At 36.6% G+C, this 20,098-nt stretch overlaps 1 protein-coding gene across 1 annotated transcript; it reads right to left on the bottom strand.

Moving 5' to 3' along the window:
- Window positions 1-4,343: 4,343 nt before the first annotated feature.
- On the bottom strand, window positions 4,344-8,775 carry LOC110805596 (WRKY transcription factor 71). The gene is made up of 2 exons (XM_022011216.2): window positions 7,946-8,775; window positions 4,344-5,750 (listed from the first exon to the last, which is right to left on the bottom strand). The coding sequence occupies exons 1-2, from the start codon at window positions 8,773-8,775 to the stop codon at window positions 5,573-5,575; spliced, it is 1,008 nt and encodes a 335-aa protein (XP_021866908.2). The 3' UTR covers window positions 4,344-5,572.
- Window positions 8,776-20,098: the final 11,323 nt, after the last annotated feature.

The following is a 20,098-nucleotide window of genomic DNA, read 5'->3' as shown; positions in this document are numbered from 1 at the left end:
TACTCATATACAGATTATGTGTATAGACTTCGTATAACTGTTTTTTTACCATCTTGTAGCTCTAAAGTAATTTGTGAGAGCATTCAGTAAGCTTCCTAGGGCTTAAGGCTAAAAAGTGAAATCCTGGTCACATGAGTTATAACTTATAAGTGAAATCACTTCATAGATGATTATTATTGACAACTATCTTTATCTATAAAGAGTCTATAATGGGCGAAAGTTGGTTTATGAACTCTACATTAAGAGCAAGGGCAACGTTGACAGAAGCTCACTGTCAAGTTGCACTTGACTCTCATATTTTGGTTTAATGTTGACACAAGGGGTGTGTCAAGTAAGCAGTTACCTTGACATCAGTCAAGTATCTGCCCTATCGGGCAACTAAAGTAATGGCTTTATTCTTAGTTTTTTATTACAAAATTATAGGGAACAAAAGTAATTTTACCTCAAATCTTCAATGAAACGTTGCATATTAGCATTTGAACAAAGGGATGTAAAGGAGATAAGTACCTTTCTTAGCTGAAATGCCCTATTATTTATCTTATTTTTTTCCATAACTAAATTATATCTATACTTATTACATAATAATAATAACAATAATAATAATAATAATTATTATTATTATTAAATTAAATACAAATAATAACTTAAATATTTTTTAAAATTTTATTATTATGATTTAGTTCTATATTATTAGTTGGTCAACTTACTAATTGTGTTGGAAAGAGAATTTGAGGTGGTGTATACGAAAAAGTAGGCTAAGGAAATTAGTGACTTGAGTCAAGATTGTGGAAGAAAATAAGGGATTAAAGTAATACGTATGTCAAGTTAGTGGAAAATGAGGTGAAAAAAGGGGAAGGATGCACTACAAGAAATTATACCATTAACGATGCTAAAGGCCAATAATTGTTGATTAACTGACAGGCTAAAGTCGTATCACCTAATAAAAAATAAACCTAAGTCCACTAGCTAGGTAGCAAGCGAAGTCAGGATCGAATCCACGGGGAAACAGGCATTCTTTCTACAGTTAATCAATTAATCTAGACTATTGGGAACAAGAGTTGGTTGATGGTTTGCTAAGACTACGACGATAATTAAACTATTAAGAATCAATATATTAAAGAATCTAGGGAATAGGTTCACCAACAAATAACAATCTAGGACGATAAACAATCACGGTAATCAACAAAGTAATTAATTAGACTAGAATGCTCTCTCGAATCGATACTAATCATTGACTTAGTGTAACGCCCCGACATCTAATTCAATTATTAAAGCATAATTAGCAGCGGAATTAACCTAATTTGGTCGGGACATTACCTGCCGTAATCCCCTATTGGGAATTACAAGGCAACCATCAATCATAAGCTATTAAATCCCAAAAGTTATTATAATAATTCTTTATATTACCGAAATAAAAGTACATAACTTACTAAGAGTCTTTAATTAAACTATTAAAACATTAAGCATAAACTAAGTGAATATTATTCAAGTGAAATTCCTCGCCACTACTCGTCTCCATTGATCCCCGCAGTACCTAAAACAGAAAACAAAACGGTGAGCCGAAGACTCAGTAACGAACTATTCTAGCAACGTAAATTCATTTCAATTCATTTTATTTAATAACACAGGGAGAATAGAATAATTAAAAACATCTTATCAAGTCCTTTATTTAATTCATTCATAATCTTTTGGGTGCACATGCTAGCCGTGGCAAGTATGACATGGTGGAACGTCTTCCACGATGGACCGTTGTCCATAAAACATGGGGCCTTGGCCCGAAAAACATGAGAGCCTTGGCTCAATGGGCGGATGCCCCGTGGGTACATGAAAGACCGAGAATCGTAACCTGTGAACATATACTGCCAAACGGACTAGGTCTTTCACTTTCATTTATCATGTTTCGTTTAATTTTACATTTTAGTCTTTTTTTACTTCGATTGAAGTAACATATTTCCTTTGGATCATAAGATCAAACATCCTTTCTTTCATGGTTTCTTATAAACGGCATTTAATAAGAAATTCAATCAATCATAATATCATTTTATAATCAATCATAAAATAAGGAATAATTCCATCAAATTATATAATAAATAATTCAATCAAATCATAATATAATAAATAATTCAATCAAATCATATTTCATTTCCCGCAACTTATAAAACATGTCAAAGCATTCAGTTCATAAAACAATCATAACGTTATAATTTCGTAATCGCATTTATAAGGGAACTGCGGGTACTAGCAATAGCCGTTACCTTAATTCCGCGTTACGTTAAGCTTTGTCCTTGGTTCGTTCTTTCTGAGCTCCGAGTCCGAATTATTTCAAAAGATTAAATTATTGAATTAATATATAAAATGATAAATATTGTAAAATTAATATCGAAACGATTAATATTTTCCAAATAATATATTTAGTTCATAAATCAAGTAATTATGAAATAATTAAATAAAACTTATAATTAAATTTAAGTTTTACGTGAGTGCGTATATTTATAATTTCAAATAAAAGAAACAAATTTTATTTGTATAAGTAAAACATATTAATTTTACTTGAATAATACATATTAAGTAAAACATATTAACAAATTTTAGAATAAATAGGTAAAACATATTTAGAATAAGTAAAATAACCTAGTAAAGAAAATTGGGCCAAAATAGGAGTTTGGGCTTACTTGAAATTGTAAAATAAAACAAAGTTCCAAAACAGGAACTTGGTTCCTGGAACTCACGCAAGGAACAGAGAGGAAGCAGGGGAGGCGACAGGGAGCACGACAGAGGGAGGAGGGAAAGAAAACAGGGGAGCTGGGCGGTGGCCGGCGACGACGGAAGGTGGTGTTCCTAGGTGCGCAAGGAAGGGGCGGCTGAGCGGTGGTGGTTGTGGCGGCTGCGCGGTTGCGCGGAGGAGAGGAGGTAGGGGATTTGCGTGGAGGAGAGGGACGCGAAGGGGAGATTGGGCGCGGGGGATGGGACGACGAAGGGTGGAGGTGGTGCTGGGTTGTCGGATCAATAAGGGAGGTGTGGTACGGTGGTTGTAGGCGGCAAGAGTGGTGGTGGTGGTTTGATTTGAATTTACAGTAAAAGTAAGAAATTTTATAGATTTCAATGGTGAAAATTGTAATTGATTGTTAATCTGATTTGTGTTGTATTTGGGCTGATTGAGCAGCTATTTATAGTTGTCATGGGTGCTCCATTGATGCCACAAATAAGCTTGTTTGCAGTGCCAAGTGTAAGAGGTTGAGCAAGGAAATTGGTGATTCATATTGGCTATTCTAGTTTTAGGTTTACAGATTTGCAAGTAGCTTTGATGAATAAGGCTTATAAATTTGGATTAGTGTCATATAGGTGATGAGTCATATTGAGATGAATTAGGGTGATGACAAGTAGAAAGTAGTTTGACTCCATGGCCAAAATGGCGTGAGGAAGAAGAAGAGAAAAGTGAAACTGACTTGTTTCATTTAGGTGTTAATAAGGGTAATTTCGTAATTTTGAGCTAATTTTCAGAATTTAATTACTATTAACTAAAATTAAAATAATGATTTGGCTAAATTAATTTCCGAAAATAATTTTATAAAGTGCAAGTAATTGAATTTATTTTCCGAATAAGTCGTTAACGAAAACGTACGAAATATTTAAAACGTAATTATTCTCGAAAATACGAGATTAATATAATCTGAAAAATAAATCGTGAAATAAAACTTTTGTAAAATAGGTTTAGTTTTCGAATAAAGATAAGAACGTTTCGAAATTATTTAGAATCCGAAAATATTAAGATTAAGCTTGTAAATATGAAATTAAATTATAAAAATTAAAAATTCAAGCGAAATAAAACTTCGTTAATTAAAATAAAGTTCGAATTTAGGATTTAAAACGATTTTAAACTAAATAAAAATACTTAAGCATAATTAATCGAGTTTTAAAAATTCGGGGTATTACACTTAGAATTAACGGGCTTTCGCTACGTATTAACTCTAATTCCACCTATTGACACACGCCTAAACATCAAATTGCATCTCTCGAATCTTAATTTGATATTGCATGACTATTACAATCAAACCTGCGCAAATCTAATTGCATAGTGAAATAAACCAATCAATAGGAATCAATTACAATGTCAACAATCAAAATCATTCAATCATCCCTTCATATTATTCATGGATTCCCAACCCTAGAAATTAGACTACTCAAGCATATAACAATAGACAAAGTGATAATCATAATTGAAAGCATTATTAAAGCAATAGAATTAACTAAAATAAGAAACAATACCTATTTGAAGAACAAAGGAAATTGAAAGCTTGAATTTTTATTGAGAATTAAACTAAGTGTTTTTGCATAAATTAGAGAGAAAACTAGGCTAAGGGTATTAAACTAAGGTTCAATATTGGAAAACAAAAGTATCTCTAAAATTAACTAAGGCTTCTTTATATAGTTTGCCAAAATAAAGCCTAAAAACCGGAAAAGAAAGCACGCGAAAAGCTGCAGAGGTTGGCGTCGCCCGATCGGGCGATGTGCTCGATAGTCGGCCCGATCGGGCCAAATTCCGCCCGATCAGGCGGTTTGCGAAAGCCTAGGATATGCTTAAGTATGGGCGCCCGATCCGGACCGGGCGAAGTGCGCCCGATCGGGCGCGTACAAATGACTTCAATTTCTTCTTCTTTCCGCCCGATGGTCGCATTTCGCCCTCAGCTCACAGGGCGATTTGCAATCCTCAATATCCTTCGCCCATATCACCGAGTCTAACTCTCGGGGCTCAACCATAAGCATCCCGAAAGTCGACGATAAAGGTCCCGAACTTCCTCGGGCTCGTGTAGTGGCCTAAATCACCATGAAACGGGTCTAAAAAACGACCAATTTCTCATAATCAAACCTGAAACTCAAGGCACACTCAATAACACATATTAATACTAAAAACGGCTCCTAAGAGCTCATTTGACGCATAAAAGTACTAAGGGACGGGGGTAAAACACTATATAAAACATACATATCATTAACGACGGGATTTCCTGTCTCGAACCCGTCATAAAAGGGGGCCGTCGTTAATGAAAAATTCCGTCGTTAACCCGTCGTAAAAGACATTTGCGACGGTTGTTCCCCGCCATTATTTGGTTGTTAGCCCCGTCGCAAAAGACTTTTGCGACCGAAATTTTGACCCGTCGTTATTAATTTGTCATTAACAATACAAATTCTTGTAGTGATGAGAGAGAAAATGTTTTTAATTTGACTGAAATTCAGTCAATGATGCACAAAGTCTAACAACTCTCATTTGTGTATCAATTATATAGAATAATTTTAAAATATATATAGCGTACGGTAGGATTTTTCATCGTACTAATAAAAAAACACGTATTCATATAATCGTATATACTATGTCTATATTTTTTTTCATTAATTGATATTGCATTGCTTTTTTAAGTATATAGCTTGTACATTTTCCTAGCTAGCTTGTACGTACAAAAGAAATGGTCAAACATTAATTCGTTGGTGCACATCAGCACATGCACCAAATTCATGGTGTTAATTAGCTAATTAATTACATAAGACTACACGATTTTCAATTGAACTTCAACTTTAATTAAAATCGAGAAAGGAATTGGAGTTGCTTAAGAAGAGGGCTCAATGTCTCCATTAATTTCTCGCTAGGATGATTGTGGATGCCCTCGTATGTTGTAATTACGATACTTTTATCCCTTGAATGACGTTGTATCTGTTTTTTCACGTTGCATGTGTGGTATGTGCAACGATAATAACTCCTTCACCATGCCAAGAATAAAGATAATTAGACAATGTTAATGAAACATTTTTAAAGTCGATACTATAATTCCTTAAAGCATAAAGGTAATACTCACAAGTTCATATATAGCTCTATCAAATAAGATATACTACCTCCGTTTCAAAAAGATCTTTACAGTTACTATTTGCACGGATTCCAATGCAATATTTAACTACTAATATATCTAATTTCATATGTGAAAAAATTATAAAAATTTGATATTCTGAAAATACATCTCGACACCAATCTAACAAGATCTTACATGTAATGTTTTGATGTATATAATGGTGAAAATTTACGGTCAAAGTTTTTATACTTTGGACACATTTTTCAAAGCGTAAAGAACTTTCTGAAACGGAGGAAGTACTACCTCTGTTCCTTAATGTTCTTTACGCTTTGGAATATGTGTCTAAAGTATGAAAACTTTGGCCGTAGATTTCCACTGTTATATACATCAAAATGTTATCACGTAAGATTTTGTTAAATTGGTCTCGTTAGGTATTTTCAAAATATCAAATTTTATAATTTTTTCACATACGAAAATGGATATATAAGTCGTTGAATATTGCATTGGAGTCCGTGCAAATAGTAAGCGTAAAGAACATTAAGGAACGGAAGTAGTATATTCTACTCGTATCATATAACATTACTACTCTCTAATTACAAGCCATAATTATTTGATACTTATTTCATTTCAAGTGAATTTACAACACTAGCATGTTAGTTTGAGATGTTTCAAAATAATTGCAAATGCAACACTTAATTTTCCTTTTTTTGTTAAAATAAACTTGTACTCTATACCATTTATTTAATCACACTTTTCATACTCATTTTCACTCCTCTCTTCTCTATATACCCTCTTTAAAATGAATTATACATAGTATACTTTATGTACTTTGCATAATCGATCGATCACATGCATTATCTTTTTCCTGCCTAAATTACTAGGCAAATTGCAAGTGTTGCGATTTTAGTGAATTGGAGCGAGCTCGTGTAAAGGAAAACAATAAACAATTAGGCAGGGTATTAAAAATTAATGGATATATAAATTACTTTCTTTTTCGGGAAGATATATAAATTACTTGTTCTACGTACATAGACACGTAGTTTAGCTTGTCTACCTTAGCTTCCTTTAGTGAGCTTTTTTAAAGGGATCTGAACAGCCTCCAACAACTATTGACCATGCTCTAATGTATTTTGGTGCAACGAGGAAATGAGTTAAAGTGTTTAATGAAAGAAAGCTATTATTACATAAAATAATTGAATAAGAAATGTTATTTCTTTAATTTGGTATCGATCGGCTCTTGAAACCTCCAGCTTAAATGTCTAGAGTTCCTGTTTTTCTTTTTAGGATACAATTTTGTATATTAAAACTATTATTCTAGACATAAGACATACAGTTTACAAATAATTTTCTTGTACCTGCATGTGATCGAGTTGTCTTAAAATAGTACAGAGTAATATATAGTTACAAGAGTTGGAGTGCACTATCTTCGCCTGAATTCTCCTGATGAACAAATTATCTGAAACTTATTTGAACGGATTGATTTATTGGACGTGCATGACTAGCTAGACTTGATCGAAACTTATTGGATATATAGGACTAGAAGAGAGTAAATGTTATGATAAATGTTGAAAGTTGCGACAAATAAAATATATCGCAATTCTACGGGTTTAATGGTACCACAAGAGTGTCACGTAGACCCCGACTCATCAAATTATCTTTACTATCAATATCATATATACTTTTACTATGAAAATATTAAATAAGGTAATCCATATAAAAAAAGAGGGAAATGAATTTTATAATGGTTATAGTAAATGTATACGTACTATTTCCTATTATATTTGTAATTATATAGAAATTACAATCTAATAATATATTTTTATGTAACTAAAAAAATAGTTGTGGCACAAGTTATTTTGTTGCAAGTTGTAACATTTATCACTTTGCTAGCTTCTTATTATATCCTTAATTAATGACATGTTGAATTTGTTTTTTCCTTTAAACCTTTACAACATTCTTATAAAATTCACACACACGTCACGTGTATAATCACTAGTATGCCTATATTTAACACACGTAACAACAAATTTTGGACGATCGAGAAAAAACGTAACTTAATTAAAGTATGTTAAATAATACGTAAAGAATTGAAAGACACACGTACGTACCTAGGGTGGGTGCTATTTTTGACAGATTTCTGGCCATATTTTCTCCATTTATACCCATCATCAAGAACATCCTCCGCACTTTTTGTTTGGAAAGAAAACCTTGGGGTTACCACTTTTTTCTTCATAGAACTAGTAGAAGAACATGCTATTGATCTTGCTTTACTACTTGTACCGGTATGACCGTTACTATTATCGTCGTCGTTGTTGTTGTTGTTGTTGTTGTTAGCTGGAGCAGATGAGGTTGATGATCCGACTGATGGGGCCGCGCTTATTGGCTCAAGAGCCTGTTGTTGATGATCACCAGAAGAAGAAGAGAAAAGATTAACCCAATCAATGTTATCCAAGATAGGAGGTTGAGGAGTTTGATGATATTGTGAGCAATTAGGTATTGATAATGGGGAGTATAATAGGTGGTTTAAGGATGAAGAAACATTATTATTACTAATAATGTTGTTATTAAGATCATTATTATTGGTAAATAAAGATGTAGGGGTGGATGGAAATGTGTTTTGGATAAACTGATGATTATTAATAACGTTGTTAGCGGTGTCGAAAATGTGCATAATTTGATGATCATCATGAGTATTGTAATTAGGTATTAGGGTTGATGGTTGTTGGGTAAAATCTTGGGGTAATAAGGATGAAGATGTTATCCCAGTTGCTTCCATTTGGAGAAAATTGAAAGTTTGGGTGAAATGTGGATTGGAAAGAATAAGAATGTTTTCTTGCTTGTTGGGGATGGTATTTATATTAACAAGGGGAAGATGGAGGTAGTTGAAGGGTATTTGGAGGAAGGTAGACAGAGGTAGGTAACTACTGCGCAGCCTCATTTTTACACGATGTAGACCCGTTCGGCAAAACTAGCAGTAGCAGGTAGCAGTTAACGATGGAGTAGTGGGTAGCTGTTAGAGTAACGGGGTAACGGTGAACAATAGTGGTGACAGTTAGCGGTCAAAGTAACGAATAAATAGCATGCGTGTTCGGTAAAAGTAGCTAGCGGTTGATATTGTAAAAGATATGTACGAAGTGAAATATATTTTTTAAAACTATACTATAAATTCATCCAACGCTACCCGCTGCCTAAGATCGGTTCGACGGTATCATTTGAGGTAGCGGATAGCGTTTTAACCTAATTAAAACGCTACTTATTTTAAGTATTTGGCAAGGTAGCATTTCCGATATCCGTCGAATTTGGATGGAATTACCACCCCTAAAAATGCCATTCATCTTGTTCAATTCCAATTTTTCCATGTTAATTTTAATTTTATTCCAAAAAGAGGATTATATTCACTGTATAACCGATTCTGCTTTGATTGTACATCAAAGTTTTTTTTTTTCCTCATATACTCACAAAGTATAATTACATAAAGACGGTTGTACGTGTGGCTCGCTCCTTATTGTGAATGTGATGAGTCTCGTGCCTTGGGGTTATTAATTGGAACATTTGCCAAATACAACATAATAAAGTTTTCCATTTGTCAATTACAACTTTAAATTTCTAATTTTGTCAATTATAATTTTAAACTTGTACATCTATTTTAAATTAAAACCCGAAATCATTTTTCGGCAAAAATCACCGGAAGATGATGTCATAACTTTATTAAAAAAAAAATACAAAGTACATAATATCTATATAAAAAAAATCGATTTTTTTTTTTGTTTTAATTCTTATGTACCGATTTAATTTTTATATACAATTTTTTTTAATAACATTATGACATCATCTTCCGGTGATTTTTGCCGAAAAATAACTTTGAGTTATAATTTAAAATGGATGTGTAAGTTTAAGGTTGTAATTGGCAAAATTAGAAATTTAAGGTTGTAATTGGCAAATAGAAAATTTCATTAGATTGTATTTGGCAAATTTTCCTAGATCTAGTCCACATCATACCCACTAGTTTCATGTCATGCCAGAATTTTCAAAAAGTGCAGCCCAAAACCCACGTGGCCTTGTGTCGTGTCGTATTGTACCGTATTTATATGCCTATCGTGCTTTGTCATCTCGGTAATATTGGCACGCTTTTCCAAATAAAATATGGTCCGAGCACAGGCCACGACTTCATTCCTTAGCAATTGTCTATGGCCGAACCGGCCCAATGCCATCCTTATAAACAATATGGTAAAGGAATCCCCTTTGCACATATCCGTACACTTCATAGTTCATACTACGTATTCGACTTGCTGTATTCGCCTTTCTTTAGCTTTCTAGTTTAGGTTGTATTTGCTTTTTATTCGTTGAATGAACTAGCTGTCAAAAAAATTTTTTTTTTACTACGTATACTATAGACATGAGAACCTTAGTAACATCTCAGAGTCAAAAACATTTCAGAGTCAACTAAAGTAATAATTTCTGGTCTTCTAACTATCGAAAGTTTGAGAACAACTTGTAAACATAAACAATATTGGATAGCCTATATTGTCGCTAGTTGATCAAATCTGGATTGAGCTTCTTGAAGAAGTAAATTGGAAGCCGGGATTGCGTGTGATTTGAGTCAAGAGAATGTTTTAACAAGTTTGGCGACCAATTAAGGAGGATTAAAATTAGTTAAGCTTATCAAATGGTTAATTATGAATCACGTAATTGTATAGTTATTTTGGGGGATTTATATAATATTAGATGTATGAAATTAATTGGATCAAGTAGTTTAGAAAAATAGGTTATCAATGGGCTAATTAGAAATGGGACGTAAGGAGTTCAAAGAAACAAGAAATCGCTACTTAAAATAGTATTTTTAATTAGAAAAGGTCGTTATTGGTGTACAAGTTAGATACTATGATTGCATGCTATTGTTAAACTTGAATTTCAAGGATCGATCTTTTTATTTCGTTAGTTTATGGTAGTTTGCTGGTAGATTTTCTCATTTTCATGATGCAAAATTCAATTAATTAAACTACATTAGGGTGAGTCTATCCCTAGTTTTGAGGGGAGTCTTGAAAATAATTTAGAGTCAAATTCTAGGATAACGTGGTAAAAGATTACAGCAAGTCTGGAGGTGAGTTTGATAAAACAAGACTCACTCGGGATTCATTTTCCTCCAACCAAATAAATTATGTCACATCACCATACTTTATCATATTTAATTCTTTTTTTTAGGAGTTTAGTTGAGTTTGAGGTGAGTCTGGGAATAACGTACGCGCGTAAAAATGAAGAGTCTTGTGTGAGATTGAATAATGAAAAAATAGACAATAAAAGTTAGTGGAAAGTTAATGTGATAGAGTCTGAAAATTGAGGTTGGATCTGAGAGATAAACTCACCCTTACATGATTTAGTGATGTGATGTAACTGATGTTTGTGTGCTAAACCTAGTTATGTACGTAGCCATATAAGCAAAAGTTTCCTCTGTCCAGTTTCTTTGTACGGTTCGCGATATGCCACTACTTTTTATAGGTCCATGTTTTTTTAGGGAATTTTTATTGGTCCACGTGGATCACCACGTCACATATTTTATTACTTTTTCATTTTAGTTTTGGAAAATAATTATTCTCCCTCTCTCCTTTTTTGAGAGAAAGACCGAGCTACCAATTCATTAAATCAAATCCAATTCCGCCAAAGTTGTCAAACTTTGAGGGAATGAATTCATACAAATACGCTCTGAGTCAATACCGGTTTCCCATCTAGCAATGCAATGGGCCAACGTATTACCCGTTCTCCTAACATGAACACACATAAATTGGAAAAACTCACTACATGTACCAACAATATCATCATACAAAATGTAAATAGGGGATACACCCTCCTGCCTTGTCTTAATGGCACGAACAACCTTCAGGGAGTCACTCTCCAATATCACGCTGCTATATCCCAATCTCCTAGCCAACTCCACTCCATATCGTGCTGCACCCGCCTCGGCCATTTCGGGCTGCCAGTTTGCCCCTCTCTCCTCTTTTCCCGTTTAACCATTTTCCACCATTCAACACCACAACCATCATCACTCCATCTTTGACAAGGCAAGAGCACCACCATCCTCCAATTCATCTTCGCCGAGCAACACTCCAAGCCCTAATCTATCTATATATTATGCTAAAAGAGAGGAAATCAATGTGGTGATGACAAATGTCACTCATTGATTGACCTCTCTTTTAATATAAATATTTAAGTTTAAAAAATTAAAATAAAATAATATCTTTGATTTTATTACTAAGAATACGATTATACACTAATTAAAATTTAGCAAAAAGATATTGTAAAATCATTTCCATATTAAAAACTGTAATAAGGATGTGATGTGTTATTCTCTAATACTACTTTTTTTTTTTGAATGTAAAATCAATTCATTAATAGAAAGTCATACGACATCTACAACAGAAATCGAATTTAACAAATATATAACAAATTGAATCAAAAAGAGGTATTCCTTCATCAAAACTACCATCGTTGGAAAGATATTGCACTGTGGGACATTTCTCGCACATATAGCTGGAACATACAACCTTTACGGAGAGACGGTCTAACGATTTGTTGTAGCCGCGAGGACGGTTTCCATCCGATTCATCTAAGTCAATTTGAAATTTTGATAACTGGTTCAATCTCGTATAATTCTTTATCAACGAACCGAATTCACGACGATACTCCACCAAAACTATACTAATACTAAGACCCAAATACTCAACTAATCCCACCATAGGGGAACTTAATACACTCACTAATCCCACCATAGGGGAACTTACTACACTCAAACGATGTAGTTTTATTGAATCTGAAGACAAACACATGAATAATTAAACCAAAAGGGCCGAAAATAGCCAAATTTCAGAAGAAATTTGACTATTTCCGGCCTAGAAACCTTTGAAATTTGTAATCCCTAGAGAGAAAAAAAGGAGGAGGACGGCTAGGTTTTTTGCTTTTTCTGCATTTTATTCTCTAATACTACTTCGTATTACACTATGTGACGATTAGACTAGATTATTTATTTTATATAGTATTCGTGTTGGATGAAAAAGGTAAAATGACTTGAAATTACATCTATGTTTTGTTGCTTGCTTAATGCTAATAAGAAACTTTATGTTCTTAATTGTCAGAACCGAGAAATAAATTTGTGTATCACGACGTACCCCCTCCGATCTAAATTAATATGACATTGTTGTAGAAAGTTTCACATATATTAAGATTTAAGAAATTGATCATTTTCCTTAAATCCATTGACGTTGAAAAGTCAAAGTTTGTATTGTAATATTTTTTTTCTTTTAACATGGGCTAACTAAACAAATTACGGGAAATAAGAAAAGCAATTTAAATATATTGATGCTTCAGTTGCGATCGAGATCATGAGCTCGATCCACCCGATTCCGCTCCACCTTGAGCTCACATTGTAAATTATTGACGATATCCTTTATATTGGTAACTTGAACTTTAATATGGTATAAATGGTATGTGTATTTTTGTGCTGGAATTATAAATGATTTATTTGCTGGTAAAATATGACAATTAAAATGACTTACACTTAGATCCTTTACAAACTAAAATAAAAATCTCTTTCAAACTATCCCACCACCTAGCTAACCTCTAACTCACATGTTTCTTTTATCATATAAACTAGGTTATATCCCTTGCACACACGGATATTATAAAATTATTATTTTAGCACTAGGATTTTTGTGGGAAAAAATTACACCAGGAAATGGCATGTGTCATTAATTTCCGGTGTCTGTTTTAATATAAAGTAATAGATTCGATAATGTAGATGGAAACCATTAGTACTTTGGTAAAGTTTCGAAGGGGTGACACCTAAAACCAAAATCAAATTACGTCTACACCATTTGCCCTCTATAACTCTATGTATGGAAAAAGAATTGTTCGATAATAGAAGGAAATTATTCTTTTACTGTAGTTTATAATGATCACCGTATGCATGCTCGCCATATACCCGTATTCATGATCAATTGTGCACAACGTACACCCTTGTTGACTTAAGGTGTATTCAATTCGGCTTAAAAAAAAATAAGTTTAAGGTCTAATATATTTAGATAAGTATAAAAAAGTTTCAATCAGGTGTTATGACGTCAATACGTTTCAATCAGGTGTTATAAGTTCCAATAGAATCCCATAAGTTTCAATATATTGATCTATATACTATACTAAAAGAGAGGAAATCAATATGGTGATGACAAATGTCACTCTATCATTCACCTTTCTTTTAATAATTAAACTTAAAAAATAAATCATGCATTGCACGGGTTTTAGGCAGGACTTGTCTGTCATCGTTTATCATTCATCTAATTGTATGAATATATCAACATTCGCTTTTCACTACTACCACATATTATAATGTTTTGTTTATTTACACGGTTACTCTAATCAGACAACGAAATTGTCGAATACTCTAGAATAGAGTTTTAAACTTCAAAACTCTTCTACCAAAAAGGGGGTCTAGAGCTAGGTCAGTTTGAGGTGGGTGTGATGGAGCGGTGATAAGTTCTATCAGGCGGGGAGTTGGATGAAAATGAGTAGCGTACCTGTTGTAGTAGCTTGGGATGAAGATGAGATTTTCAGGTAGATACAGGTAAATGGACCATCCTCCATACCATGCCCACCCTAACTCGAAGTCATATCTAGTTGAATAAAGTACGCGAGAGTAGGTGTAAGTGATCAGATAATGATGTAGATATAGTGGAATTATGTGGGTATGGCTATCAAAGTAAAGGAAGGATGTGAATAAGTTTATGTTTGACACGAGTGATGAAAGGGGAAGAAATTAAAATAAATTTATCTATGTACTCTTATTTCCGATGGAGCCTAAAATTCATTTGTTCTTTTGGCTGTGGGATCTAATGGACTAAATCAAAATGACTCTTAAAGCCTTTCGCTTCCTTTCCATGAAGTAAAAGATGGTCGGTCGGTTGTCGTCCCGTTATCGCTTTTGGGTCAATTGAAAACCTCTCTACAATTGCAGGGATAAGGTTGCGTACGTACGAGCCCCCCTTACCCCGCTTCTTGCGGGAGCCTCTTTGAGACAATGGGGTAATGATAATGATAATGATAATGAATGGGGGGCAATAACGTAACAGAATTATAAGTTATTCATAAATATAGTATAGATGTCGTGCAAATTTGATTTTTAGATTGTAAACCGTGCATCGTACGGGTACTATACTAGTTAAACAAGTAAACAACTAAGTCCACCCCCTTAAAAAGGTATTAGTGTTTGAATTTTAAGGATGGATACGTGTCTCTTTTAAATAACACACTTGTTTGCAAATACTTCGTATATATTGTTGAGCACTTGATCAATGTTATTTGGGTTAGTTGTAGTTTGGTGGTTTGGGCCAAGGCCTTATCAGTTATCACACACATATTTGCTGATTAAATTGTACTGTACTCCGTATATAACCAAACCGTGAATACGACTCAAGTAATATAACTCCGTACATACGTACTCCGTAATAAAATACTTACACGTGCGTATTGCGATAAATTAATGTAAAAGTCCCATCATTGCCGTAAATTTCAAACGAACCGAAGAAGTGTATTATGTATCATCACTTACTTTTTAGTGCGTCGTGCCGTATAAATTAAAGTCCTTAAGATCCTCAGTGAGTTTTCAATCCCGTACAAGTGATACAACCACATACATAGCCGACGCCTCACACGTACCTTCAATTATTCACTTTATTTGAAGGAACGACATTTGAAATTCCTTTGATATTTTCCATTGATAACTTCCAATTAACATAAATAGTAATGTAAATGTATGGACGTATTACTGACGATATCAAATTCAAATTATCAAATATTAGTAGTGTAAATATGTATGTTAAAGATATGTTAAGATATTAGATATTATTCTGTGAATATTCTGTAGAGTCCTAACTATGGTAAGTTACCTAATGTGTACCTAGGGTTTAGGTAACTGAGTTGTACTATATATACGTGTGTTATTAATGAGAATGATACGAGATTACACAATATTTGACATGGTATCAAGAGCCTAGGTTAAAAACCCTAGATTTTTTTCCGCACGAGTTTGAGAGAGTTTGAGAACAGCGAATTCCTTCGCTTGTTGAGTACTGCGTTCTGAGGAGTTACAAATTCCTAGGGCATAACAATGGGTAATGACGAGGAGCCACCACAAAAGACAATCGCCGCCGCCGTCGATCTGGACTACTATCTTGGGTCAGGTGACGGCCCCGGTATTGTCATCACCCCTGTAAAACTTCGAGGAGCGTCGAACTACGATGAGTGGGCCAAAGCGGTTCGTCGCTCGATGATTTCAAAATTCAAATTTGGTTTTCTTGATGGGTCTGTGAAGGAGCCCATTACGGACGAGACGAAGATGAAACATTGGATTGCGGTCAATTCGATGGTGGTGTCTTGGATCACAAACACCATTGACGAGAGTTTGCGTTCGAATCTGGAGGACTTTGATATTGCTCACGAGTTGTGGAGTCATTTGAGGACGCGGTACTGCGTCGTGTCGGGCACCAGGGTCTGCCATATTAAGATGGCTCTAAGTGGTTGCAAGCAGGGCACGTCTGAGGGCGTCATGGAGTACTATGGCCGCTTGTCGAAGGTATGGAAGGAGTACGTACAGTATGCACGAGTTCCCAGGTGTGTATGTGCGGGTTGTACGTGTAATATAGCGAAGCAGGTGGGGGACATTCACGATGAAGATCGTCTGCACTATTTCCTAATTGGCCTGGATGATCACTATGAAGCCATTCGTGCACAACTGTTAGCACGATCGCCGTTGCCAGGACTCGACGAGGCGTACCAGACGGTTATGAATACCGAGACCATGCGCGCCAAGGCTGCGAGAGGTCCGGAGAGTGTCATGGCGTTCAAGGTCGAGACTAAGGCTCGGTCGAGGTCGGGAGATGTCAGTGGCAGATTTTGTGGTCATTGCAATCGTGAGGGTCATGAGGAAGAAACTTGTTATCAGCTGATTGGATTTCCTGAATGGTGGGATGAGAAGAAACGAGGTGGACGAGGGCCTGGTCGAGGAGGCAGGACGTCGATTAGAGGAGGCAGAGTAGCTCGTGGGGCAGCGTCGTCGACCAGTGGTGTCGCTCGTGCCAATGCCGTGAGCAATGCCACAGGAGGGGCGACAACCACTGTGACGAGTGGAGACGGATCGCAGGGTGCAGTGACGACAACCAATCATGAGCTTGTTGGGGTGACGAAGGATCAAGTCCAGCAAATAGTTGACATCTTGTCACGACCTTCAAACAAGTTGCAAGGTAATCTTGATTTACGATGGATTGTTGACAGTGGGGCATCACGTCATGTGACGGGTGATATTTCAATCCTGAGAAATATCAAGACATCAAGAAATCAACAGGTTGTGTTGCCGGACGGTCAACCTGCAAATTCAAACCAATATGGTTCGGTGGTCTTGGAGGATGGTTTCGTGCTCGATAATGTTCTATTTGTGCCTAAATTGAACTGCAATTTAATTTCTGTAACTCAATTAAGTGACGAATTACATTGTGCTGCTCAATTTACTAACAAAATGTGTGTTCTTCAGGACCGCTCGACGAGGATGGTGATTGGCGTAGGTGATCGACAGGAAGGACTATATTTTTTCCGTGGGGCTCCAAAGGTTCGTGTGCTAGCAGTGGAGTGTGTGGTCGACTTGTGGCATCAACGGATGGGGCATCCGTCGGAAAAAGTGTTGCAGTTACTTCCTCATGTGAGTCATAAGATTAGGAAGAATAAAACAATTTGTGATGTATGTCCGCGGGCGAGACAATGTAGGGAGAGTTTTCCAGTTAGTGTTAGTCGTGCTAGTCGCACATTTGAATTGGTTCATCTTGATTTATGGGGACCCTACAAGACTCCCTCGTCTTGTGGGGCAAAGTATTTTTTTACCATTGTTGACGATTATTCTAGAGGTGTGTGGATTTATTTACTGAGTAATAAAATGGAAGTTGCATCGACATTTCTTAATTTTGTTGCCATGATTAAGTGTCAGTTTAATAGATCCCTTCGAGTAGTACGCAGTGATAATGGTACTGAATTCAATTGCTTACAAAATTATTTTCGTCAACATGGGATTCTGTTTTAGTCGTCGTGTGTTGGGACGCCTCAACAAAATGGGAGAGTCGAGAGAAAACACCAACATATTTTGAATGTTGGGAGGGCGTTACGTTTTCAAGGAAATCTTCAAATAACATTTTGGGGGGAATGTATTTTGGCCGCCTGTTACTTGATAAACCGTACACCTACCCCGATCCTTGACAATAAAACACCTTATGAGATGTTGTTTGGTAAACCACCATCGTATGTGCCTATCCGCGTGTTTGGGTGTCTGTGTTATGCATATAATCTCCGGTGTAAAGGGGATAAGTTTGAGTCTCGGAGTCGCCGATGTGTGTTTTTGGGTTATCCGTTTGGCAGGAAGGGATGGCAACTTTATGATCTAGAGACACATGAGTTCTTCGTCTCACGGGATGTCAAGTTTCATGAAGGGACGTTTCCTTTTGTAGATGAATCGGATGTGTTGCCACTGGTGCATGATGGTCATGGGGGGATTGACCGTTGGAGTTTGGATGAGAGTGGGACTACGGGTCCTGAGACCGTGTCGTCGCCTGCAGGTGATACTGCTGGGGTGTCGCCGCCTACAGGTGATACTGAGGGAGTGTTGTCGCATCCGGGAGCTGATGAGGGGGTGTCATTGACCAGTGGCGACGACAGGGGAGTGTCGTCGCCTGTGAGGGAGGAACAACAACATGAAACACCTAGTCGAGTGGATTCAGACATCGTCTCCTCACAGACAGGTGTAGAGGAGACGACGGGTAGTGACGAGAGTGAGACAAAGCAGTGTGTGGAGGATACGGAGTTAGGAAGGGGGAAGCGTGCGAAGTTTCCGTCGACAAAGCTGAAAGACTGTGTGATACATACAATACGGGAAAAATATAGTACTTCCGACAAAACACCTACGGCGTCATCACTCTCAGGTACTCCTTATCCTATCACATATTTTGTTAATTATGAGCGTTTTTCGTCAAAGCACAGGCATTATATAGCAGCATTGCAAGAAGGGCAAGTTCCTAAGAGTTTTAAACAAGCGATGCAGCATGAGGGGTGGCGTCAGGCAATGGCTGCTGAAATCGACGCGTTGGAGGAACAGGGGACATGGACGTTGGAAAATTTACCGGAAGGGAAGAAAGCACTGGGGAGTAAATGGGTGTATACTGAGAAGCGTGATGAGGATGGGAATTTGTTGAGACTGAAGGCTCGATTGGTATGTTTAGGGAATCATCAGGAGGAAGGGTTGGATTATAATGAGACATTTGCTCCCGTCGCGAAGATGGCGACAGTTCGAACTTTCCTAGCTGTCGCAGCTGTCAAACAGTGGGACGTGCATCAGATGGACGTCCACAATGCGTTCTTGCACGGTGACTTGGAGGAAGAGATCTATATGAAGATTCCTCCTGGATTCCTGAAGAATCACTTTGACAAAGTGTGTCGAATGAGAAAGTCGTTGTATGGGTTGAAACAAGCACCTAGATGTTGGTTCCAGAAGTTGTCGACGGCATTGACGCACTATGGATTTCGACAGTCGCTGTCCGATTATTCGCTCTTTACTCTGTCTAAAGGTACGTTGCAGCTGAGTGTGCTCATTTATGTGGACGACATGATTATCGCAGGCAATAACAAGTTTGCGCTTGAGAGTTTTAAGGCATACTTGAAGGAGTGTTTTAAAATGAAAGACCTCGGGGCTCTGAAGTACTTCCTTGGGTTAGAGGTGGCACGAAGTAGTCAAGGGTTCTATGTATGTCAGAGAAAATATGCCCTCGACATCATCTCAGAGGCCGGATTGTTGGGAGCAAAGCCTGTGGACTTTCCCATGGAACAGAATCATAGGTTGGCATTGGCAGACGGGCCAGACCTGTCGGACGGTGAGCAGTATAGGCGTCTGATCGGACGTCTGGTTTATTTGGCTGTCACGCGACCAGACGTTGCCTACTCTGTACATGTCCTATCTCAATTTATGCAAGCACCAAAGGAGGCACATTGGGAAGCAGCTTTGCGAGTAGTGAGATATTTGAAGAAGTGTCCGGGTCAAGGTATACTACTTCGGTCGGACAGTGCGTTGCAGTTGGAGGGGTGGTGCGACTCGGATTGGGCAGGGTGTCCAATGACGCGTCGGTCGGTGACTGGATGGTTTGTGTCACTTGGTATGTCGCCAGTTTCTTGGAAGACCAAGAAACAGC

Source organism: Spinacia oleracea, chromosome 6 (assembly GCF_020520425.1).
Source record: "Spinacia oleracea cultivar Varoflay chromosome 6, BTI_SOV_V1, whole genome shotgun sequence".
NCBI lineage: Eukaryota > Viridiplantae > Streptophyta > Magnoliopsida > Caryophyllales > Amaranthaceae > Spinacia > Spinacia oleracea.
The sequence above is the reverse complement of the archived record's forward strand: the minus strand, read 5'-3'. Positions and strand labels throughout refer to the sequence as shown.